Source organism: Drosophila mojavensis, unplaced genomic scaffold, assembly GCF_018153725.1.
Source record: "Drosophila mojavensis isolate 15081-1352.22 unplaced genomic scaffold, ASM1815372v1 contig_74, whole genome shotgun sequence".
In the NCBI taxonomy this organism is placed as follows: Eukaryota; Metazoa; Arthropoda; class Insecta; order Diptera; family Drosophilidae; genus Drosophila; species Drosophila mojavensis.
Genome location: NW_025318899.1, coordinates 8,849,657 through 8,872,986, shown reverse-complemented (window position 1 = coordinate 8,872,986; position 23,330 = coordinate 8,849,657). Strand labels below are relative to the sequence as shown.

Here is a 23,330-nt window from a genome sequence, read left to right as displayed (position 1 = left end):
GACAGATTGACAGCAATCTCACATCTTAAATTTATTTATTTATAACAAATGCTAAACAAATAGCTTAATGTAAAGTGGAAACCAATTATCAACTCGATTACGCACTTTCTTGAATTTTTGCAAGTACACAACAAATAATTTAAATGCATTTGTTTAAATAAATTCAGACCTGCGCTCTCTGTCGCCCCCATTCGCAGCTCGTGTACGCTCTGCTTACACACTAAAAATAGCAACAAAGGCAAGCGCGCACACACACACACACACACATAGAGGCCGGCACCTGCGCATGTATGGCACACATTCACGATCAGAGAGCGACATAGAGTAGACGAGAGCGAGAGAAAACAGAGCAGTGCGCTCTCTCACTCTCCGTAAACAAGTTTATAGAACTCGCCAAACCTGATTTTCCAGCTGTCTCAGAGAGATTGCAAACCTCGTCAGTTGCAACAAATTGCTCCTACGCTCCACACGTTGTGAGCGGAACGTTATTTACCGGATGGTTGGTGTGTGCCTAAAAACCTGCTGCAGATTTCGATATTAGCAGGTAAGCGTAGGGCTTATCTGAAAGCAATTGGATAAGCACGTCAATTACTGAACTATAAATGAAATTGAATTGCTTTTTTATTTCGTATAGGCGTTGCCATATCAGCGTTCGACTGCGTTAGAGAAGAGCCAAATATTGGAAGTGAGAGAAAGAGCAAGAGCGTGGGCGAGAGCGAGAGCGGAAGCGAAAGAGTAAGAGTGAGAGTGCGAGCGCATGAGAGTTTCCGTTAGCTGTTGCCGTGTGTGCGTGAGCGTACGGAACAGAGCAAATGTCTGACGTAAGTACAAAAAAACAAACAAAAACAGTTCATCAAATTGTTAGGCGGTAATTTCCTACTAGAGCAGCTAGTAGACAAATTTATCTGATCAGGTTTAACTGGAATTGCATTGAAAGGTTCGCATTATATCTAATTTCAAACGAAAACAAAGGCAGTAATGTGAGAACATACTAAATGAATTTGAGTCTTTCAATAACATAGCGACGTTATGCTTTCAGGACGACGCCAGTTCACTTGGAGCTGGTTCTCAGCGCATACGTAACGTCTTGACCCTAGAGGAGCGTGTGGAGGTTATACGTCAATATGATATCATGCCCACGTACAGCAAGCTAGCTAAGAACTTCAACTGTAGCTGGGAGCAGATCAAGAGCATTGTCGCCAATCGAGAGCCCATTATGGAATTCTATGAGGCGACGCGCCACAACAACAAGAAGCCACCGAATTCCAAGTTCGAGGAGTTGCGCAGGCGAAAGATCAATTTTCTGGGCCATTGCCTATATGAGTATATTCAACGCGCTCAGTTCTATCTGCATGTAGACATCAACGAGGAGCTAATACGTACTAAGGCTCTAGATTTTCAGACTCTAATGGGCTTTGAGAACTTTGTGCCCAATAAGGTGAGATCTGGAATGATGGTATATTAATTTGATTGAGCTCATCTATTTCTTTCTCTCGTTCTCTCCATTAAAGTCCTGGATCAATCACTTCAAGGCAGCCTACAACATCACACTCTCAAATCGTCAGATTGTCATGACACGGAAACCACCTCGCTCTCTGGATCTCCGGGATATAATGTCCTATTGTTGCAAGAATATGCCCTCGGACTTAGGCAAGTTGCCTGACTTGCCTGCTCCTGCTCATGTTACGGCCAACAGCACGCAGCCAGCGGCAATGCCGCTGCAGGGGAGCGTGCCAGCCACAACTGGGCTGGAGGCCGTGCAGCTACCACGAAAGCGCGATAGCTGTGGAACGGCTAAAGACATACGCTCCTTGTATCGCACCAAGACTTTGGTTGAAGCATCTACTCAGAACCAGGCCACATTGGATGAGCTGCAGCTGCGGCGCAAGCGTAAAATTAACTTTTTGGAGAAGGCGCTGTTCGAGTACATTTCGCGCTCGCAGCTCCACCACAAAAACAAGGGACGCCTCGATGTGGATCACCTGCGCGAGGTGGCGATCAATTTGCGCGACATACTCAAGATCGATAACTTCTTTCCGGATCGCACGTGGTTCAATCACTTCAAGAGTCACTACAACTTTAGCTTTTCTCAGGGCGTGCACTACGGCATGATGCTGCGCCGAGTGCCCCTCTCTCTGGATCTGCGTGACATAGTCAGCTACTGCAGCAGGCACGACCAGCGCGACCAATCGATGGGGAACATCACACTGACACCCAAGGAGCCAGAATCAGCCCGCTTAGTACAACTGCCACTGGCAGACCCGAAGCCGGCGGCATCAGCCAATGAATCAAATACAGCAGTCGAGAACGACGATGACTGCATAGCTATTGATGAGCCTCCTGAACTGATCGAGATCAAGGATGATGATGAGGAGCCAGACAGAACTGAGCTCAAGCGCCATGCTGCACAAGATTCCATACCTAGTCTACCTCTAAAGATACAAAAGATTGAATCATTGAATCCCGGTGCGCATAGCCCGGGTCACTTTTCCGAGGAAGGCGCCGATGCGGAGTCATTGCCTCGGCGCGTGACTAACTATAAGGATGCACTGCGTCTGCTGAAGCCACTCGAAGAGTTTGCACTGCTGGAGGAGAACTATCGTGCCATTGGCCTTCTCACTCAGCTCGAGAAGATCTTCGAGGGTGCAGTGCAACAGGTGCAGAACAACAAATAGAGTTTTGATACTTGCAAATGAGAACTTTAACTGAAATTCAAACCAAAAAATGAGAATGTTGGCTTAGCTATGTATAACAGATCTATATATATATATATATATATATATATATATATATATATAAAGTATATATATGAGGAGTATATTCACAATGTATTATGAGCTTTGCTCGCTAAAATTTGGGAACATTAAGAATTAAACTATATTAAAAGTTTATTTTTGTTATAAAAACCAAAGCTTGTACATAGTAATGAGAGATGGGGGAAGTTTGATATATTCTAATTTCAATAAATTATAGACATATATTCCAAGTCTTAGTCGTACATTTCTAAGTCTGCGCTCGTAAATAATTCATTAAACGTTAAGTAAATCGAAAAGTCATATTTTGGGCTATAACCGGTTGGGTTCACAACTGGTTTATAGTATTTTGGCAGTTTGCTTTATAGTTGCGTTCTAATTCTCATCGAATCTTGTTTCTGGTTGCCATTAATAGTCATACATATAACATCTATATTCGATTGATTAATGGCCTCTTTAATGACTTTGGCTCAGCGAAGGTCAAATGATTTGAAATCAGTGAAGTGTGGCTTACACCCAACATTCTAGATGAGTGGTTAGCCCATATACCTGCATATAAATTTGTGTTCATCAAGCATAATTTGATAAGGGAAGTCGTTTGAATATATTGTGGGATTTACATGGAAATATAAGTATATGTGCATATATTGAATATACTATATAGACCAGCTAGACTATGGCTACTCGAGTGTCTCGTCACGTGGCCCTCTGCTACATTCACTCACCAAGGTGAAATGCACACATGCTGCTCGGGTTACATAAACCGTTTGGCCCTTTACGAACGAAACATACAATCAGCGCTTAAACTTTACGCTCATCCTGTAAAACTTTACGCGTCCTGGCCATTTGTAGATGGGAGCAGAAAATGACCTGCGGTAGCGATGGGCGGGCCAGCTAGGGGGCTGGGCGAGCACTGCCGCAGGACTTGGCTTGGCTGGGTAAGTTGATTTGGCGGGTGAGCGAGCGAGCATTGAACGTGCGTGGAGCGGAGCGCTGTAGGTGGTACATCAATTTCAGATGGCTAGAATATCGCAGCAGGCAGCGGACAGTGGGGAGTGTCTGTCCGACACTCCAGCAGCCCGGTTAGGAACAGACACACTCACTCACTCACTCACACACACACACACACACACACACACACACACACACACACACATAAACACACAGAGATACAGCTATGCTTACATAGATGGAGCTACGATTACACAACCGTCCATATAGCTGGGAGCATTGCACAGAGGATGCCTTCATCGCACTCCGTTGAGCCAAAGTTTCGTTTTTCGCTTTTGCCTGCAACCCTCCTAAGCGAGCAGGACTTTCATTTCAAGGATTTCCGAACCGACGTCAGACGTCAACCAACGCTCCGACTATACACGTTAAGAGTATAGAGAATGTAGCTATAGAAAACCCACTAGTGTTTGGTTGTAGGTGCAGCACAGGAACCTTGCGGCATTAAGGCGGTGAATGTAAGGAGGTGGTGGAGGAGGACGCGAAGGAGGAGGCGAAGGAGGAAGAGGTCGAGAAAGCAAGGTGATGAATACGAAGCGGAACAGAAGAAGCAACATCAATGCAAAAACGACAACGACAACTGGAGTCGACTCAGGTTACGGCTTGGAATAAAAATTGAAGCCCCAACCAGTTCGAAGTTCTGACATAAAACCCCGCTGGCCAAAACGAAAGGGACTTAAAGGCATAAAACTTCATATACATACATATAAAGCACATGTGAAGGGTAGAGCTACCTGTACTTAGGGGTGGGCACAGCTGTTGAGGATTATACTGCGAGGATAGTAAAATAAGACTTAAGCCGAGCCAATTTCAGAATATTGATCAGTTTGCGAGAGCTATGACGGCGCTAGCTGAAAGATACTCTTCGATTCATAGGTATTGTGGCATTTCCTGCATAAACTATTACACAATACTTTCATGGAAACCTTAACTGGTTTTCGTGAATAATATAGCAAATTGACTCATATTTGCATTTCAGTCATCAACTTATTTTAATGCCCTTTATGTCTATATAACATTAGTCATTCAACAAGGAATATATGTATATGTATATATCCATAATATAATACAGAGGAATATTATTTCTATATATATCTCACTCAATCGTCTACTAAATAAATAGATTTATTGTGCTATATACTAAAGTCATTTCTGATTGTATAATCCCTGATTCATAAATCTTAAATAGATAAAAGATTTAACACTTAACCAATAAAATCCTAAAAATTATTGGCCAAGAAATTCATATACAATGTGTTCAAAAAATCATTTAAAGAGGTAGACTGGTTTTTACTTTTTGTGTATATAAGACTGACTCATAGCTCCGACATTCCATAACAACTGTGCTATCTGATTGACTTTTCAATTGATTGTATATATATGACTCGGCTGCTATTTATACATATACTTATTTGGTACACTCTCTGTCTCTTTCTGTATGTGTGTGTGTGTGTATTTGTATAGATCATATCGATTTTTCTTAAAGGCAGCCCATCTACAAACATAAATCTCTTGACGCTGCTGTCGGCTCAACTGAGCTGAACCGATGTGAACTAAACGAACGGACCCCGTAACTGAAAAGTATATCAGCACTCGAAATCGAGCCATAATCGATGACATTGTATACCAAAAACGAACGAGCTCTCTCGCATATAGAGCCAAAAACAGTAAATCCGAAACGTCGAACCCCGTTGTCATGTGTAAGAGCAGAGCAGAGCAGAGCAGCGAGGTTATCGTGCAAGACTCTATGAATACGAGTACCAATACGAGTAGAGTCGTGCGTCGTACTCGTAGTTTTATAGATATAGATACTGAGAGATACATACAGAATGGGAAAAGATGAGAGGAAGGGGCATGGCTTTGCCAATTGGTGGTGAGTGGAAACGAGTCTCAGTCTGAAACTTCGACTTCGCCTGACACCGACACCGACACAGAGACGCAGACGGAGGCCAAGACTGAGTCTAAGTTAGAGTTTGAGATTCTCTGTAGCCTCGACATGGGCAGACATCGACGGCAGCTGCTCCGGTTGACGATGCTCAAGTATTTGGGTTGTAAGCCTCTTGGGCTCCTCAAATATATATACTTATATATGCATGCATATATATAACATGCTGTTGTTGCTGTTGCTGTTGTTGTTGGCATTGCTTCAATTCCATAGGCATCATTGAGACCCAGAGCCAGACGATGATGGCACTTGAGCATCAGCTCCAGCACAGCCAGTTCTCGACTGGCTTAGACTCTAAGGGGAGGCATCGGGGCTATCAGCCATGCCATTCTCCTTCAATGCTGATGACGATGTTGCTGCTGCCGCTGCCGTTGCTGCTGCTGAGGCTGATGATGATGCTGCTGCTTTCAGTTTTCAGAGTTCAGTTTCCAGCTTTCAGTCATGCGCCCGAGCGACCCGCATTCATTCGGATTCGCTCGGTCGGTCGCTCGTTCGTTCTGCTGGCACAGCTTTCGATAGATGCTAATCTATCTTTATTGTACAAAGATGTCGAGAGGATGTGTATGCGAATTGTGGATTGGGGATTGGAGCTTGGGGACTGGGGAATTCGCTCACAAAGACGACAGTCGGTGCGACAGTCAGTTCAGTTGTTCAGTTGTTCTGACTCTCTTTTTCGGAGGGGCTGGCTATAAATACAAATGGTCTTTGGGCATTTGTATGTATTGGATTTCACTTGGGTTCGATTTTGGTGTGAGCTACGTTTTAGGGAAGCCAAACGACTTTTATATATGCTGCATACAATACACACATACCTTTTTCGAAAGGTATTATTAGAGTTAGGTGGCTCTCAAACAGTACAGTTGCGTTGCTTTCAACTATATGTGGAAATCTCTAGAAAAATAGAAAGGTACTTTTCTATTGATATACATAAAATATTAGATGTATGTTCCTTGATGAGCAATTATTAGTTAAATGTATTGATTTCATTTATTTTAATTGATGGCTTAAAGTTTTTTCCCCTTTTCCGATTCCAATTATTTATATTTTAGCCCAACTAACTATTAAAAGTGATCTCATGTCCGTAAAATGAACATTCATTGCAAGATCATTAACAATACTCTGATTCATCAGTCTAGAAAAGTCCCATGTTATTAGAATAAATCAGTTACTAATTTTTGTATACAGTAATATATTACCTCGTACCTCTCAGGTTTTGGTAATGGCAGGGTATATGGCAGTCGTATATGACCCATGTCTAATATACAAACACAGTGTAAAGGATCAGCATCATTCATTCATAATCTTTGGATCGGGTTTTAAATGATCGTATATACGACACGTTCTTTGAGTTTTTCGTTTACTTCTTTCATTTCGTGTGCTTTTTTTTTTTTTATTCAGTTTTCCAGTTCCAGTTTTCCAGCTAAGCCAATCGAATCGAATGGCGGGCAGAGAATACAACACGAGAGATATAAAGCCCAGATATGGAAATGGCAATAAACTCGTATACATAGGCGACGAGGGAATTGGGATTACTAACTGACGCTGGCAGCGACGTCAACGTCGACGCCGACAGCACTGTGAAGTGGCTGCCAACGAGGCCACTGGCACCGACCATAGGAAGAAGCGAATGGCACAAAGGAAATTACGAGGAAAAATTCAGGTCCCTATAGACTGCAAATAGAATAGATACGCACCCATACATATATATATATATTTATACACACACAAATGAATATATATATATATATATAGAGAGAGAGAGAGTGAGCTGCATATAGATTATAGGGCACACAATGGACGAGATGTAGAGATACGAGAGTCGAGAGCCGGGAGTCGGAGATACCTTCAGCTAAAGCAACTACAATAGCAGTAGCGGCAGCAGCATCCGCAGTTGAAGCAGCAGCAGCAGCAGCAACATCGCAGACCCGGACCTAATCAAAAAAGGTAATGGAAAAATACTATCTGGTTGCTATGGCTATGGCTATGGCTATGTCTACGTCTACGTCTACGTCTGTGCCTCCCTGTGGCATATCGTGTCTGTGAAAAGGGACGAGCACTAAGGACATTCAGAAGTTGTTTTGTGGATGCGGTCGGTGGGTTAGCGGTATGCGGGCATTTCAGTTCAATATAATACATGACCATAATAAATTCTATGGCTAAATCCCCGCTCTGTAGAAAAAGGTCATAATAGATGAGCTTTTGTCAAGGACTGAGTGTGCGTGTGTGTGAGGGAGAGAGAGAGTGTGGGAGCTATATATATAGATATAATGTAATATATACATATATATGTATATACATATATACATATATTTATATATGTAGCTCTGCATCTGTGCGTTTTATCCTAGTCGTAATCATTCGGTTTTCGTGCAAAACGCACAAGGAAAGGTCATTTTCTTCGCTCGTTTGCCATAGCTCGTTTTTTGGGAAAGGTTGCCAAAGGGCTTACGGCTCCCTTAAAGCCTGCCCCCTACCGTCGGCCCTTGGCTCCTAGCTTCTAGCTCCAAAGGACAACCCCAAAAAGCATTTGAAAACTTTTGCCGGACAGTCGATAGCTGCACAAAATATAATGTATATTAATGTCGAGTCATCGTCGTCAACTCTAGAAACTTAAAGCGTAACTCGAATCACCGAACCACCGGACCACCCACCCGCCCATTGCTTCTGCTGCTGCTGCTGCTGCTGCTGGATGCTGTGTGGCGGATACTGCGTGTGGTTTAGCTACCTTTGCTAATACTTTTAGCTCGCATTTATGCACACATATAAAATTGCTAATATTTTCCTAGCTACATACTTATGCATTTACACATACACATATATACATCATATATAAATATATGTGTGCATATAGATTTTTCAACCACCATAACGAATCGTAATCCAATCCAATTCATTTGAACCGAACTGAACCGAACCCAAACTGCATTAACCAGCAACATTTCCACTTCGAATCCGACTTCGACTGTTCTCTCACTATTCCGACTCCTCGTATTAAAACTAATCCATCAAATTGCTTTGGGCGACCCACAACCAACAACGATAATGGGTTTAACTACAACACGTTTATAGTGTGTATATTTGTTGTTGTTGTTGTTGCTGTTGTAGCTTCTGCTGCTGTCGCTGCCCGGGCAGAGCAGAGCAATACTTCAAGTTACAGATATACACACGTCGCAGTGGTATCAACTTCTCAGCATCTTTTAGATAGCTCCATGTATGCACGAGCTTGTTATAAGTGTTTATATGCGTGATGTGCGAGTGTGTATGTGTGCGTGAGTTGTGTATTGGAAAAGATGTTGGCGTAGAATGGATTTTTCTGTTTATATAAAAATATATACATATATATAAATATATGTAGAGCTCGTATTGAAGTTGCTTTGGCATTTCGTTAACGGATATGTATAATATATAATGACCTGGGAACCGAAGCAGCAGCTACAGATACAGATACAGATACAAATGTATCTTTTGACTCACGATTGATTGAAGACGCATAATGTGGGTAGCATACGAATACGAAGTACTCGCTATCGTATCAGACGGAAACTTGTTTAATTTGGACTGATGCCGAACCAAAAAAAAAGAAAGATATATACTATATATGTGTGTCTATATATCTATATAGATATATGTACATATAAATGAATATTATTTCTCGCACTATATTTGCCATTTGGCTGGACCAAAAAGATGTGCTAATTATATGGGATCTGCTCAGTTGACTGCGATATTATGCAAAACTGTTAAACCAGAGAGCAGTTGCTTATAGTATTTAATGGAGTTTTATAGCACTAATCAGAGGTAGTTTTCTATGCAATGATCACGAGCACTCGATTCGAGTTACCTGAGATCGGTGGACTGAACAAATATCGGATAGATACGTGGCAAGTAATTCCAACAACGTCGTCTTTAGGTAAATTTACTTAAAGTGCTTCAGAGGAAAATGGTTGAATAATACTCTAATAGTCGAATGATGTCTATAAAAATTATATCACACATAAAACGTATTTACGGTATATACATATAACGAGCACATAAATAATATAATAAAAGAAAATATACACATACATACATATATGAATATACATATAGATAGACGAACACACCCTATATCATTAAAATAGAGAAATTTACTCGACGGGCGGGCTTTACGTCTCGACACCTTCAAAATCCCATCAGTGTTCGCTATAGACGACGCACATAAAGTCCCGAACCCGGGTAGCACGACTAGTCGAGACCTGCAGCAGCAGCCCTCAGCACCCAGCCCCCAGTCGCAACCACAACAACCACTCCAGCCCCCCTCAAACCACCTAAATAAAAAGTCTTAGCGTACCACCAAAGGGCCCAACAGAGCAGAGCCAAAAGCACCCCAAACATCGGATGAACTTCGGGTTTTTGCCATTGCCGGCTGACGAGCTGACGAACGGACGCGCCGACGAACTGATTGAATGACAAACGAACAGACGAAGAGGCAGACGAGCAGACAGACAGCCAAACAGTTCACCTCTGCTGCTGCGTATTTGCACTGCACGCCCGACGCCGACTGCGACGTCGACTTCGCAAGATATTCTGCCCGTCCTTGCCGACTGCCTTGCCCCTCACCCTGCGCTGCCCTTCCATGCCATGCCATGCCTAGCCCTGCCCTTCCCAATGGTTAGCCCATCGTTTGGCTGGCTGCTTGCTCGGTTGGTTTTGGTTTGGTTTGGCCTGGCTTGTTTGGGATTAAATATTTCCTATAGATGAGAAAAACGAGTCGGTCGGGTCGGTCGTCGAGTCGCTTGGCGATGTTGTCGCTAGTTTCGTATATTTCACTTTGTGCTGAACGTTCGTCCGAAGCGGTTCTCACAGCGCGGACAAACGCGCTTCTTGTTAGCCAGGCGCGGTATTTCGATTCGATACGATACGATTTGATTTGATTTGATTTTCGGCTTGGCTACAGACCGATTATTATATATACATACATAAATAAATATATACATATTTAGATACGAATATATAAATAAATACACAGACTATAAACGGCATCGAAAATCGTGCAAAGTTTCATTCAAGAATCGAATGTTTGTGCTCGACACGGCTCACGCTCCTTAAGTGAGTACCACTGTGCGAATGTGTAATGTGTGTGTGTGTTTATGCACGTGTGTGTGTATGTGTGGCGATGTAAACAAACGGGGTCTTGAGATTCTGCCTCGGCCCAGCCGCTGCTACGGCTGCTACGGCTGCTCTGTTGTCATTGTTGCCGTGCTCCCGTTGCTCTTGCTTTTACTCTTGCTGTTCTTGTTGTTGCTATTCTGTTTGTGTGCAATTAAAAATGCGGCGCAGCGCGGCACCGCTAACGTCGCTGCCAGCGGCATCGTCATCGGCATCGGCATCTCCGTCGACGTCGACGTCGGCATGGGCATCGGCATTTGCATGCCACACGCGGCGCCATCTGCCAGCTGCGGCAGCAGCAAGTGTTTGCCCGCCTGTCCCGCTATTTAAAAATGTTTGCGGGTCGCGTTTGTTTTTGTTTGCATACAGTTAGACTGAGCGGCGGCAGCGACGTCGACTGCGAAAGTGTTTTGGTCTTTGGGCCGTTGATTGTTTTGGTTTGTTTTTGTTTTGTTTTCATTTTTGCTTCAGTTTTTTTTCTGTTTTTATTTTGTATGTTTTTATCACGCTTTCGGTTTTCGCGCCAGTTTCCGTGTTGGCGTGCTGGCGTGCTGGCATTTCGGGCTTGTGTGAGAAAGTACCGTAGCACTGATAACAGGACATTGACACTGGGCTACCAGCAGCTGATAAACATCTAGTTTGAGTTGTGAGTGCATGTGCAATTGGAAACTGAAGCGCAAATAACATAAACATAATTATACAAATTAGCGTTATGGATACAAGCTTATAGCCCAGATAAATATATTCATTTATGTATATTGGAGCTGAACTCGAATCATATAAAAGAACCTTATGGATACGTAAATAAACTCTAGTCACAGTCATAAAAAGAAATCACTTCTATATTGGATTAATATATTGCATCAGCTATTGAAAGGAAATCTTTTAATATATTGTATTTATTTTAATTTTTAATATATGTATATCCTCAGGTTTGTGTGAATAAAGACAGCTAAATATATAAGAGGTCAAATCGAAGTCACCTTGAACTATCACGACTTACTCATACGACATAAATAGCTCTACATACAAACATACATATATATATATATATATATATATATATATATATATATATATATAAGTATATTTGTACATCTACCTAAGCATGACGAAAATCAATCTAAAAAGAAAAAATTACCTGACAATATTAAAAGATATGAAATCGACAACAACAACAAATATGCACACAGACTTGGAAATCTGAAACTGAATTTGGAATTGGAATGTTAATGCTACGAATATTTGAAGCATAAAAGGCAAGAACGGGCAGTAGGTAAAGTGCCTGACGGAATATATACAAGCAATAGCTGGGTTATACAAAGATAGACAGATATCGAGATACAAAAGATACGTACCAACAAAAGGGCGCTCGACGGGAGAACTGTAGACGTAGCTGTAGCTAAGGCTCACGACAACGACGACGACGACGACGAAGACGAAGATAATAATGATAATAATGATGACGATGCACGAAATTTCACGAATCCCCAAAGCAGCCTTACAGCTAAAGCCGACAACCTTAGCCAGTTGTAGGCAACCATTATTCAGGGTGTGTGAGGAGGAGGATTTAGGGCGCGGAACAGGGACGATGTCTCAAGGCGATTAAGATAAAGTGCCAATCGATATAAGGGAAAGAAAGGCGAGCAGGGCAGCCAGCATCAGCATCAGCAGCAGCAGAGGCAGCGGCAGAGACAGAGGAAGCAGAGAGATGAGATGAGCTGAACTGAACTGAGCTCAGCTAAAGCAGAGCCGAGTTAAGGCAAAGGCAGAGCAGCAGGGGCAGGGCAATATGTATTCGTATAGCAGAAAAACATCCACAGCCACAGCTCGAACGCTCGAACGCTCGAGCAGTGTATATAGCTCAGCGACGACATAAAAGGAAATATAAAACCATTTATAAAGCAAGTCAGTCAGGGGAGATTTGAATTGGAATTGATGGTGTAGTGCACTCGACTACAAGTATATATATATGAGTGTGTGTGTGTGTGTGCGTATGTATGTCTTCGACTGTCTTTTGTGTGCGTGTGTGTGTTTGTTTGTTTTTGGAATACGAAGCATAGACGAAGACCGAATCGTTTTATTCGTTTTGTGTCAAGGTGCGCGACGGGCTGTGTAGAAATATCTTGAAGATGCTCAGTGGAAGGGTTTTTTGGGCTATGAAACTTTTGCTTGCCAACTAAGTTTCCGGCACACAAAAAGTTTCCGCCAACAACAGCTGCGACAGTGAACAACCCCTAAGCTAGCTAACTGCTAGGCTACCTGCAGTTGAACTGAAAGATAAAACCCAATTCCGTAAATCCAACCCAAGCAACAACTTGGGCTGCGCTGAGAACAGGAGAGGGGGAACGGAGAACGGTTTCGAAATAGTAAATCTTCAACCGAGCACGAACATTGCTTTATGTATTAAGTCATCTTATTACTCGAAAATACCGGCTCCTCTGACTCAGGCAGGTGGCTTATTCAAAAGGGGGCATCGCAGCTATGTATCTGACTCAGCAAAGTATTACCCTCAATCTTGAAAAGGAGGAGGAGAAGGAGGAGGCGGAGGCGGAGGCCCGACCAAGTCGTTCACTTTAGTCAAGTGCTGCTGTTGCTAGAGCCGAGCAGAGCTGAGCTAGTAGCAGCAGCAGCAGCAGCTATCTTCGTATTTGTATCTGTATGCGAGTGTATCTGTATCTGTAAGTGCATTAGTGTGTATGTGTGAGCTCTGCCGATATGGGTATGGGCGCTTGGGTGCTCCCATAATGGAGCGTTCGACGTACGACTGGTTCTGGTTTTGGGGGCTGTGACTTGGGACTGGAAAACGTATCGATTTCTGAAGGCGTACGCATCGTTGCCTCAGCAGCGGTTCAAATTTATCAACACTCTTATGTGTGGATGTCTGTGTATGTGCGTGTGAGAGAGATGTTTTTAATGGTGCGCTCGTATCTCTAACTTATAGCGGGCATCACGCTCGTCGTACTGCTCTTATATATATTCAAACTTTCTGAAGTACCTACATAACTAAACGCGTTCATAGACAGGCCTGCCCTCGGGTGTGTGTATCTCTATTGTGCGTGTATGTGTGCGTGCAGATGGTATTTTTCCAAAAATCCGAGGTCGAAGCTATTATAAATACAAATGTATTATATAGATATATTTATACATATATACATATATAAATATAATGCGTCATGTGTTGAACCCCCAGAAAATCTGGTTTGTTCACAGATTTCAATATAATTTCGTGGTAGTTTTTGTCCTTCGATGTAGACAGTATTGATTCACATTTCATAAGAAGTCGAAATCAATTTTTATTTTACGATTTCATACTAAGAGTTTGTCTTCTCTTCGAGAAAAGTACTTCTCCCTAGGGCATGGCTTAAAGGAGTTTGGCTGCAACAAAAGTTTCTTAGTTTTTGATGTTGATTAAGCACAGAAACTTTTATTGAACTTTCTTTGAAATTGTTTTTCTTTTTTTTTTTTACTTTCTGAAGGGTTGCCTGGAAATTTCTAAGCTTAAAGTTGATTGCGCTTTTTGCAATTTGAAGCTGCTTAACCGTCATACATACATATATTTCTATATTATACTTAACATATGAGGGTGGACTAAAAAGATATTATTGGTCTTAATGTGCAAACATTGAAATATCAAAAAATATATATGTATGTATATATATTTATGCATTTATTGAAATTAACATTTCAAATAATTGACATTGCGCCCTTCCAAACCAACAGGCTAACTGTATCTCCAGTTTGTAGCGTTGCCATCCTGTTTGTTTAAAACGCGGCGAAATTCAAAGCAAAACGAATGACAGAATAGAAAGAAAATAATGTCAGTAGAAAGGAAAACAGAAATCAGGATTGAAATAGCATAAAGTTGTTCATTTGTGAATTAAAATTAAATATATTAATTTTTTTTAATTCATTCAACTAATAATTTAAATTTGTCTTCTCATTGCAGCTGATTGTTTATATATTTATGTTCTGATTCGTATTGGCGGGCATTTATTTGCAACGCCAACAAAATTCATTAACAATTCGGGGCGTAAACAGTATACCAGTTACCATGCCGACTATACGGCGTTGCTGCATCATTGGATGCTTGTCGAATTCGAGGCAGCACCCAAACATGCAGTTCTTTGCCTTTCCACGGCCTGACAATCCCTTTCACAAGCTATGGAAGGAGGCGTGCCATGCCTCATTGCGGCGCATCATTCCATTCAAGAAGCCGGTTGTATGCGCATTGCACTTTGATCCCAGTGTGCTAGGCGGGCGACGACTGCAGTCGAATGCCTTGCCCACTTTGCGCTTGGAGGTACCCTCGAATTTGGAGGCCGTGGAGCAGCAGGCCATGGTGGAAGAGATCGAGCGCAGTCGCAAATGCGCTTACATCAATGCCGTCGTCTATGAGTGGCTGGTGCGGGCCAATATCAATCCACAGCTGAGAGGCAGCATAACCCATGGCATGATCAAGGACAAGGCGGAGAATGCGCGCCAGGTCATTGGAAGCACATCGTTTATAGCGGACAATCGTTGGCTGAATCGCTTCCGCGAGACGCATTTGCAGGGCTTTGCTCAAAAACTGGCCACCAATCAGCTAAAACCGATGGGCACATCGCTGTGGATACCGGACATTGTGCAGGATTTGCAGCATTTGTTCCCGCCAGCCAGTGCAGAGCGTGTTGCCAAGCTGGAGGAGATGCCGGAGCAGTACATGAACTACATGCAACAGTATGGCGAATATGAGGAGGACGACGATAGCATGGACAACAAGGAGCAGAGCTATCAGGAGCAACAACAACAGCAGCATTACGCACTGCAGCAACAGCACCTCCAGCAGCAACAGCAACATCATCAGCAGCCGCAAATGAATCAAGCCTGGCCGCCTTTCCCCGGCCATCCACACGGTCATCCACATCCGCATCCCGGCTTCAGCTTTAATGACTACTACTTTGAGCGCCATCAGCAGCAGCTGCAACAGCAAATGCAGCAGCAACAGTTGCAGGCACAGTTCCCACCGCCACATGTGGTGCCACCACCACCAGGCGCAGCGCACCCGCCGCGTGAACCCTTCCAGCCACAATTGCCCCCAAATCAGTCGCAACAGCGTGTCAGTCCCTTCCAGCCAGTTCAGTTGGCCAAGCGCCCCAAATTGGAGTCCCCAGCCGATGATGAAGTTCAAGAGATCAATGCTTCGGCTGCCGCACGTGGATCGCCATCATTGCCTCTGGCCGAATCCACAGCCACCGCACAGCTGGACCAGCACTCTCCCAGTCCCAAGGAGCAAAACAATAACAGCGGACGCGACAGCGCCAGCAGCAAGGAAAATGCCCCTAAGACTCTAACTGACTGCCACAGTGGAAAGTCGACACCTGTGCGCTCAATCAAAGGCAGCAGCCCACCCACAACTGTATCCGCCCCAGCCTCGCCAAAGAAGCTAGGCGGAAGTGCCGGCAGTCAAACAAATGGTCACAACTCGCCGGAGCCGGACTCAAGCTCCTTGACAAATGTGTTCAAGGAACTGGATAGCTATACTCAAGCATTGGAGTACCTAAAGCCTCTAGAGGATTTTGTGCTCGTGAAGGAGAACTTCCGTGCCATTGGGCTGCTGTCGCAGCTAGAGCTGGTGCTGCGCAAGGGGGACAAGGCCACGCTTATAGAGGGTTAAATTCTGCTCAAAATAAACAAAAATACAAGAAAATACAGAAATGTGATGAACAATGTACATACATACATACATATTCATAAAGTAGTTAATTAATGAAGTAGTATTATTAATTTGTCTTTCCACAACATTTGGTTTAAGTAACATATATTTGAGAAAACAGAAACTGTGGCGAGCGAATGGTATTCGATGAGATTAAAATAAAAACTATTAATTTATTTCAGAAAAACGAATTTTTATTCAAAAAGACTAGTTGAGTCCGATTGCACAAGTCTGGCAACGCCCATGTTTGCACTTTACAACACTACTGTGTTCGTTGTGAATGGCATTTGGTGACTGAAATGATAAACAAAACAGAAGCAGCAAATTTGTAAGCAGATTTTTGCAAATTGACAAAAATTTAAGAGCAATTTAAATAAAACACAAATGTCGCTTCTTGAGCAATATGAACAGCAATACGCAGCGCTAATTGCCGAAATAACGGCACATATTGGTCGTCTGCAGCAGAACGCAAGTGAGTGCAACTCAAACATATTTTTACAAGCAGTTTGATAAACCCCCCAATAGCAGCCGAACGCAATGAACTGTGCACCAAAATCGATGGCAGCCTGTCCGAAGCACAGGAGCTGCTCGAGCAAATGGGCCTGGAGGTGCGCGAGCTGAATCCATTGCAGCGCAGTAACTTCAATAATAAAATCCAGGTCGCCCAGGCGGAGCTGAAGCGCCTGCAAGGGGAGTACAAACAAACGAAAGACAGATTACGATCACAGGCAAACAGTTTCACGACCCTCGATTTAGCTGGCGGCGGCGACTACTACGAGGATGTAGCCATCAGCAATGATCAGCGCCAGCGATTGCTCGAAAACTCCGAGCGCATTGAACGCACCGGCAATCGACTAAATGAGGGATATCGTGTAGCTATTGAAACAGAAGCACTAGGCGCACAAGTTCTCAATGGTATTTATATTTGTATTAGCTTTCATTTAACTTTTTGTCATACGTTTCCCTAATCTTGATAGATTTACATCATCAACGCGAGACGTTGCAGGGCGCACGCGCTCGTCTAAGGGAAACGAATGCCGATTTAGGACGCGCCTCCCGAACCCTTAATTCGATGATGCTGCGCGCACTGCGCGAAAAGGTCGTCCTCTATGGCGTTGGGATTTGCTTCGTGGTTGCTGTTGGAGTGAGCCTCTATTTAACATTTGCACCCAGCTCCACAGCGGCCACATCATAGTTTTGCGGCTATAAAACACATTAGCGCATTCCTTGTTGAGTTAATTGTTTATTTATTATTAGTTTCAAATGTGAGTTAGTTATGTATATTGAAGAAACTTTAAACACTAAACTACAAAGCTTAATTTACTATGACTTATGCCCCTTGTTCATGCACATATGAATGTTAAATGTATTTAAAGAATAAATTGTTGGCTTTTGTGTCTGGGCGCATATAAATAATAACTATATCATATTGAATTTATATAAATATATCATTTTAGGACGTTGTAGCATTAAATTCGCAGTGAATATTTACAAATAATAATAAAACTAACCAAGTGTTTGGCATTAATAAATTAAATAAATTATTCAAAATGCATTGAGTTCAGCGTTAAGCGCCAACGAATTAGCCAAACTCAATGTTTCCCAACTGCTAGCAGCTGCACGAGGAGGTATCCTCGTTGATCTCTGCCTGGTTTGTTTTGTCCACTTGAAAGCTTTGTCGTTCGAGTGCCTGAAGCTCCATTTTGGAACGATTGGCTTGCACCAGTTGACGTGAGATGTCCTGGAACATTTCCTCAATACCCTTGCCCGTGCGACAGGATGTCTTGTAGGTTGCACTAATCAGGCTGTGGCACTGCTCACAAAAGGCTTCGACTTCCTCATCGCTTACCTCTGGCTCGCGTCCTTCCAGATCGCACTTATTGCCGCATATAAAGATTTTGGCATTCTCCGCATATGTGACTATATCTAGCAAGTGCTGCGACAAGGAATGAAACGACGCCGCATTGTCCAAGGCAAATACCAGTATAGCACCCTCTGCAAATTTGTAATAGGATGAGGTCACAGACGCCACGCGCTCCATGCCGCCAGTGTCCCACAATTGCAGCTGCCCAGATTTTATTGAAATCAGCCTTGTGTTATATTAATACACAATAAAACGTACCTTAATTTGTTTTTCGCCCACATTGTATTCGCGGTCTATGTGATCTAGGCCCAGCGTCGACTTGCGGTCCGTCTCAGTGATAAATGTATTGTTTGTGAAGCGTCTGAATAGGGAGCTCTTTCCTACGCCATAATCACCGCAAAGTATAACCTTTTGCTTTGGTATGCGCACCGAAGCCATGTCGTTGATGGATTGTAAAATATAATTTAATTAATACCCACCCACACCTGCCGCCAGACACAAAGAAATATAACAACACAGAGAGAGCACCAACAGCTGTTTTACCGGTGCTGCCACTGATATTTATTTCGCTAGTTTAATGTTGCTGTTATCGATAACACATTTTAAAGTAGCATTGCGAACTGGCAGTTTTTTAAACGATTAGCTTCTGATTGTATCCTGTAAACATATTTTCTGTATTTTTCATTCTTCCATTATTGAGTAAGTCGTTTACTTATATGCTCGCTGAGTCTATGTCAATTGATAATTTGCTATTAGGTTTGCTAATTGTTGATAATAAATCGATTACAGTAGCGCGCTTTAAACTGCACTACTAAAACCGCTTATCAAGATTGACAGGTATTGACATTCCTGATAAGCCATTCCATTAAAATGGTCATCAACGCTCTAGCGATCGTCAAAGCGCCGTGAGCTGCTGGCTTTAACGGATGATGGCGTCTGCAATTCCAATGTTAGCAATAGTTTTGCTATGCTACGCAACTCTGGCACTTGGTAAGTTTAAACAAGAAATAAAATACTAATTTTAACTGACAATATCGAAAATATTAGGTAAGCCTGGCTATGGACCAGGCGAACAGGACTGGGGCTATGTGGATGTACGTCCTGGCGCCCATATGTTCTACTGGCTATACTACACCACAGCCAATGTCAGCAAGTATACTGATCGGCCCTTGGCCATTTGGTTGCAAGGTGGTCCAGGTGCCTCATCTACGGGCTATGGCAACTTTGAGGAGTTGGGTCCGGTTGATTTATATGGCGACTATCGAGAGTGGACATGGGTAAAGGACATGAATGTCCTATTCATTGACAATCCTGTGGGTAGTGGCTTCAGCTATGTGGATAACACTGCTCACTATACGGCTACGAATAAAGAAATTGCGTTGGATCTGGTTGAACTAATGAAGGGTTTCTATGCCCTGCATCCGGATTTTGAAACAGTTCCGTTGCATATCTTTTGCGAAAGCTACGGCGGGAAAATGGCCCCAGAGTTCGCTTTAGAGCTTTACTACGCTAATCAACGAGGAGAGATTAAAAGCAATTTGATTTCTGTGGCTCTAGGAGATCCTTGGACGTCGCCCATTGACTCGGTACTGGCATGGGGTCCATTTTTGCTCGAAATGGGCATCGTGGATCATGATGGCTATAATGCCATCATGGAGGCGGCAAATTTTACTGCCGATCTGGTGGCCAACGAGCGTTGGATACAATCCACTGCACAGTGGGGCAACACTCAATGGGAGGTAATGAAAGCCTCAAAGGGCGTTGATTTCTATAATGTGCTCAAGCAGACGCGGGGTGATCGCTATCAACGCCAGATGTTGCAGACGCCCACAGGTGAGTAACGAAAATATGATCAAGTAAAGTTGAGTACAATGAATGCCTGTTTACAGACCGCATGTACCGCACCATTGTGAAGTACGACATCGATGAAGATCGTGATGAGCTGCTGCAGAATCTAATGCGCGGACCTGTAGCTGAGACTCTAGGCATACCCCCCAATGTTAAATGGGGCTCACAGAGTGACGCGACTTTTGATATTCATAAAACTGACTTCATGAAGCCCGTTATACACATTGGTAAGTAATAGTTGTTTCTAATAGAAAACTAAATTATATAATTCTTCATATATTCTATATGCAGTTGATGAGCTGCTGGACAACACTCCTTTGAAAGTGGGCGTGTTCTCGGGAGGCTTGGATCTGATCTGTGCCACGCCTGGCACAGTAAACTGGATAGACAAGCTGAACTGGTCCAGAAGAGAAGAGTATCTGGCTGCTCCACGTGTTGCGATCAGTGTGGATCGCATTTTGGAGGGCTACCAGAAGTCGGGCGGAAACTTTACCATGTATTGGATAAATAGATCTGGTCATATGGCGCCTGCCGACAATCCCGCCGCCATGAGCCATGTCCTGCGCGAATTCACAGGTTTCGGATAGAGTTAATTAGTCTTGCAGAAAATCAGCAAATAAAGTTAATTGAAAACTGAAAGCCCCATTCAAGCATGACTCCGATAAGAAAAAAAAATACGTAAACGCAAGTGCATTAAGTAGCTAACTTATTGGCCTTAGTTAAATTTATGAATGCAGGTGATATGGTAAGCACTTTAGAAAATATCAGCCATAAATAAATAAATGCCCACGCTTAACTCATCACTCGTGCAGACCTGAAGACATATCTGCACATATCCGCAATTACGATCTGATATGCTTCTCTTGCCCACACGTCACTCAAGCAAAGAGTTGGAATATGTTTACCTTTGTTGTGAGTGGATTTTCCTACGATCAGACGGTCGACACAGTCCGAACAGTTCGGTCGCAAGTAGTGCAAAATGAGTGGACTCTTAATCAGCTTTGCCGTGCTTCTAGCACTCTTCAACTCTGGGGCCGTCAACGGTAAGTGGAACTGTAGCAGTGCGACCTCAATTTGGCAGACATCCAACTGTGTTTACTCGTTGAAAGAACACTTTATATGCGTATTGGGTGTTAGGAATTCGAAGAAAGAGCATGTGTTTTAAATGAATTTGATAGAATTTTGCATATACCTATCCAGTACCTACTCGAGTAGATTATGTAGAAATACTCAAACAGATCCTACAACAAAAGATCCTAGAACAATTTGAGATCTTCAATCAAACTGATAGTTATCTTATCATTCCAGCTGCTATCAATATATATAAAGAACACTCAAACAAATGTAACTCTATTTAATTATATATTGAAAAACGTCGACTGATTGTCCTCTAAATTGTTCTTACTGCATACTAATTTAATTTCAATAAATTCTCTTTATAGCCCGCGCGGGCTATGGGCCAGGCGAACAGGATTGGGGATTCGTGGATGTTCGTGAGGGCGCCCACATGTTCTATTGGCTCTACTACACCACAGCCAATGTCACCAAGTATGCCGATCGGCCCTTGGCCATTTGGTTGCAAGGTGGTCCAGGTGCTTCTTCCACAGGCTATGGCAACTTCGAGGAGCTGGGACCCTTGCAGCTAGATGGCAGCTATCGCGAATGGACTTGGGTCAAGGATATGAATGTTATATTCATTGACAATCCCGTAGGCACTGGCTTCAGCTATGTGGATGGTTCTTCTTACTACACCACCAACAACAAGCAAATCGCTTTGGATCTGGTGGAGTTCATGAAGGGCTTCTATGCGTTGCATCCGGAGTTTAAGCAAACGCCTTTGCATATTTTCTGTGAGAGTTATGGAGGCAAAATGGCACCGGAGTTTGCTCTGGAGCTGTACTATGCCATACAACGAGGTGAGATCGAGAGCAACTTCCAGTCAGTAGCTCTCGGTGATCCCTGGACATCCCCCATTGACTCTGTGCTTTCCTGGGCGCCTTATCTGCTCCAGTTAGGCATTGTCGATCAGGATGGCCATGATAAAATCGAAGCTGCAGCTTTGAAGACCAAGAACCTGGTTGATGGTGAAAAGTGGACACAGGCCACACTTCAATGGAGCCTCACGCAATCGGTGGTACTCCGTGAATCGAAGGGCGTGGATTTTTACAATGTAGAGACTCCCACACGGGGGGATAAGTATCTGAGGCTGTTGGTAGAGATGAATCCGGAAGGTGAGCTACAACTTTCCAACTGAATAACTGTTTTTAAAGCTATGCATATTTATAGAGCGCATGTATCACACCTTGGTGCATTTTGATATTGATGAGGATCGAGATAAACTGCTAGAGGATCTGATGCGGGGACCCGTAACCAAAGCACTTAACTTAACCATCAAGTGGGACGCGCAAAGTGGGACAACTTTTAACAAACTTATGGGCGACTTTATGAAGCCAGCTGTTCATATTGGTAGGTCTTGGTACATATATGCATATATATATAGAAAGTATATAAAATTTAATATTGTGTTTGCACAGTTGAGGAGCTCCTCAACAGCACAACTGTTCGAGTTGGTGTCTTTTCGGGTGGCTTGGACTTGATATGTGCCACGCCCGGTGCGGTCAACTGGATTGACAGTATGAACTGGAATGATAAGACCAAATATTTGAGCAATCCTCGCGTCGGCATCACGGTGGACCGCGTGCTGGAGGGATACCAGAAAGCAGCTGGAAATTTCACCATGTTCTGGGTAAATCGCTCTGGTCATATGGTGCCCGCTGACAATCCCGCCGCCATGAGCCACATCCTGCGTGAATTCACAGGCTTTGGATAGAGTTAGAAGTCATATACATATGTTCCAATATAGCAACAAATAAAGTTAATTGAAAACTGAGACTCATTAAAGCACGACTCCGATAAGAGACTAACGCAAGTGTGTATTAAGTAACTGACTTACTGACTTCAATAATAATAAATGTCCACGCTTAGCTCATCACTCGTAAAGAACTGAGGACAAATCTGTAGTTACGATCACTATTTATCGTGATATTTGTTTATTTTTAATGCCTTGCC

At 43.1% G+C, this 23,330-nt stretch overlaps 6 protein-coding genes across 9 annotated transcripts; 5 read left to right on the top strand and 1 right to left on the bottom strand.

The window, feature by feature from the left end:
• The first annotated feature begins 48 nt into the window (after positions 1–48).
• On the top strand, positions 49–2,986 carry LOC6581864. 2 transcript variants are annotated; one of them, XM_002007550.4, is made up of 4 exons: positions 49–544; positions 635–821; positions 1,040–1,438; positions 1,512–2,986. In XM_002007550.4, exons 2-4 carry the CDS (start codon positions 813–815, stop codon positions 2,673–2,675), a joined length of 1,572 nt encoding a protein of 523 aa, XP_002007586.1. In that variant the 5' UTR covers positions 49–544; positions 635–812; the 3' UTR covers positions 2,676–2,986. The 2 variants fall into 2 exon arrangements, with proteins under 2 accessions (XP_002007586.1, XP_032586807.1); XM_032730916.2 differs by lacking the exons at positions 49–544; positions 635–821 and adding an exon at positions 831–937.
• A 7,475-nt stretch (positions 2,987–10,461) lies between these two features.
• Positions 10,462–16,728, top strand: LOC6581863 (probable basic-leucine zipper transcription factor K). 2 transcript variants are annotated; one of them, XM_032731025.2, is made up of 2 exons: positions 10,462–10,794; positions 14,804–16,728. In XM_032731025.2, exon 2 carries the CDS (start codon positions 14,909–14,911, stop codon positions 16,508–16,510), a length of 1,602 nt encoding a protein of 533 aa, XP_032586916.1. In that variant the 5' UTR covers positions 10,462–10,794; positions 14,804–14,908; the 3' UTR covers positions 16,511–16,728. The 2 variants fall into 2 exon arrangements, with proteins under 2 accessions (XP_032586916.1, XP_002007585.1); XM_002007549.4 differs by lacking the exon at positions 10,462–10,794 and adding an exon at positions 14,628–14,718.
• Positions 16,729–16,824: 96 nt separating this feature from the next.
• Positions 16,825–17,968, top strand: LOC6581862 (vesicle transport through interaction with t-SNAREs homolog 1A). 2 transcript variants are annotated; one of them, XM_002007548.4, is made up of 3 exons: positions 16,825–17,021; positions 17,078–17,464; positions 17,527–17,968. In XM_002007548.4, exons 1-3 carry the CDS (start codon positions 16,934–16,936, stop codon positions 17,742–17,744), a joined length of 693 nt encoding a protein of 230 aa, XP_002007584.1. In that variant the 5' UTR covers positions 16,825–16,933; the 3' UTR covers positions 17,745–17,968. The 2 variants fall into 2 exon arrangements, with proteins under 2 accessions (XP_002007584.1, XP_015017597.1); XM_015162111.3 differs by having other exon boundaries at positions 16,826–17,021; positions 17,075–17,464.
• On the bottom strand, positions 17,784–18,939 carry LOC6581861 (ras-related protein Rab-14). The gene is made up of 2 exons (XM_002007547.4): positions 18,672–18,939; positions 17,784–18,614 (listed from the first exon to the last, which is right to left on the bottom strand). Exons 1-2 carry the CDS (start codon positions 18,849–18,851, stop codon positions 18,159–18,161), a joined length of 636 nt encoding a protein of 211 aa, XP_002007583.3. The 5' UTR covers positions 18,852–18,939; the 3' UTR covers positions 17,784–18,158.
• A 357-nt stretch (positions 18,940–19,296) lies between these two features.
• LOC6581860 (retinoid-inducible serine carboxypeptidase) lies at positions 19,297–20,900 on the top strand. The gene is made up of 4 exons (XM_002007546.3): positions 19,297–19,403; positions 19,461–20,246; positions 20,303–20,488; positions 20,553–20,900. Exons 1-4 carry the CDS (start codon positions 19,340–19,342, stop codon positions 20,846–20,848), a joined length of 1,332 nt encoding a protein of 443 aa, XP_002007582.2. The 5' UTR covers positions 19,297–19,339; the 3' UTR covers positions 20,849–20,900.
• Positions 20,901–21,184: 284 nt separating this feature from the next.
• On the top strand, positions 21,185–23,151 carry LOC6581859 (retinoid-inducible serine carboxypeptidase). The gene is made up of 4 exons (XM_002007545.4): positions 21,185–21,304; positions 21,704–22,492; positions 22,548–22,727; positions 22,796–23,151. Exons 1-4 carry the CDS (start codon positions 21,241–21,243, stop codon positions 23,089–23,091), a joined length of 1,329 nt encoding a protein of 442 aa, XP_002007581.1. The 5' UTR covers positions 21,185–21,240; the 3' UTR covers positions 23,092–23,151.
• Positions 23,152–23,330: the final 179 nt, after the last annotated feature.

Coding starts and splice junctions, on each gene's coding strand:
- LOC6581864 (XM_002007550.4), top strand. Junction 1,439..1,511: donor AGAACTTTGTGCCCAATAAG/GTGAGATCTGGA, acceptor TCTCCATTAAAG/TCCTGGATCAATCACTTCAA.
- LOC6581863 (XM_032731025.2), top strand. CDS start 14,909: ATGCCGACTATACGGCGTTGCTGCATCATTGGATGCTTGTCGAATTCG.
- LOC6581862 (XM_015162111.3), top strand. CDS start 16,934: ATGTCGCTTCTTGAGCAATATGAACAGCAATACGCAGCGCTAATTGCC. Junction 17,022..17,074: donor TCGTCTGCAGCAGAACGCAA/GTGAGTGCAACT, acceptor ACCCCCCAATAG/CAGCCGAACGCAATGAACTG. Junction 17,465..17,526: donor AGGCGCACAAGTTCTCAATG/GTATTTATATTT, acceptor TAATCTTGATAG/ATTTACATCATCAACGCGAG.
- LOC6581861 (XM_002007547.4), bottom strand. CDS start 18,851: ATGGCTTCGGTGCGCATACCAAAGCAAAAGGTTATACTTTGCGGTGAT. Junction 18,615..18,671: donor TGGGCGAAAAACAAATTAAG/GTACGTTTTATT, acceptor AAATCTGGGCAG/CTGCAATTGTGGGACACTGG.
- LOC6581860 (XM_002007546.3), top strand. CDS start 19,340: ATGATGGCGTCTGCAATTCCAATGTTAGCAATAGTTTTGCTATGCTAC. Junction 19,404..19,460: donor CTACGCAACTCTGGCACTTG/GTAAGTTTAAAC, acceptor CGAAAATATTAG/GTAAGCCTGGCTATGGACCA. Junction 20,247..20,302: donor GATGTTGCAGACGCCCACAG/GTGAGTAACGAA, acceptor GCCTGTTTACAG/ACCGCATGTACCGCACCATT.
- LOC6581859 (XM_002007545.4), top strand. CDS start 21,241: ATGAGTGGACTCTTAATCAGCTTTGCCGTGCTTCTAGCACTCTTCAAC. Junction 22,493..22,547: donor GGTAGAGATGAATCCGGAAG/GTGAGCTACAAC, acceptor GCATATTTATAG/AGCGCATGTATCACACCTTG. Junction 22,728..22,795: donor GAAGCCAGCTGTTCATATTG/GTAGGTCTTGGT, acceptor GTGTTTGCACAG/TTGAGGAGCTCCTCAACAGC.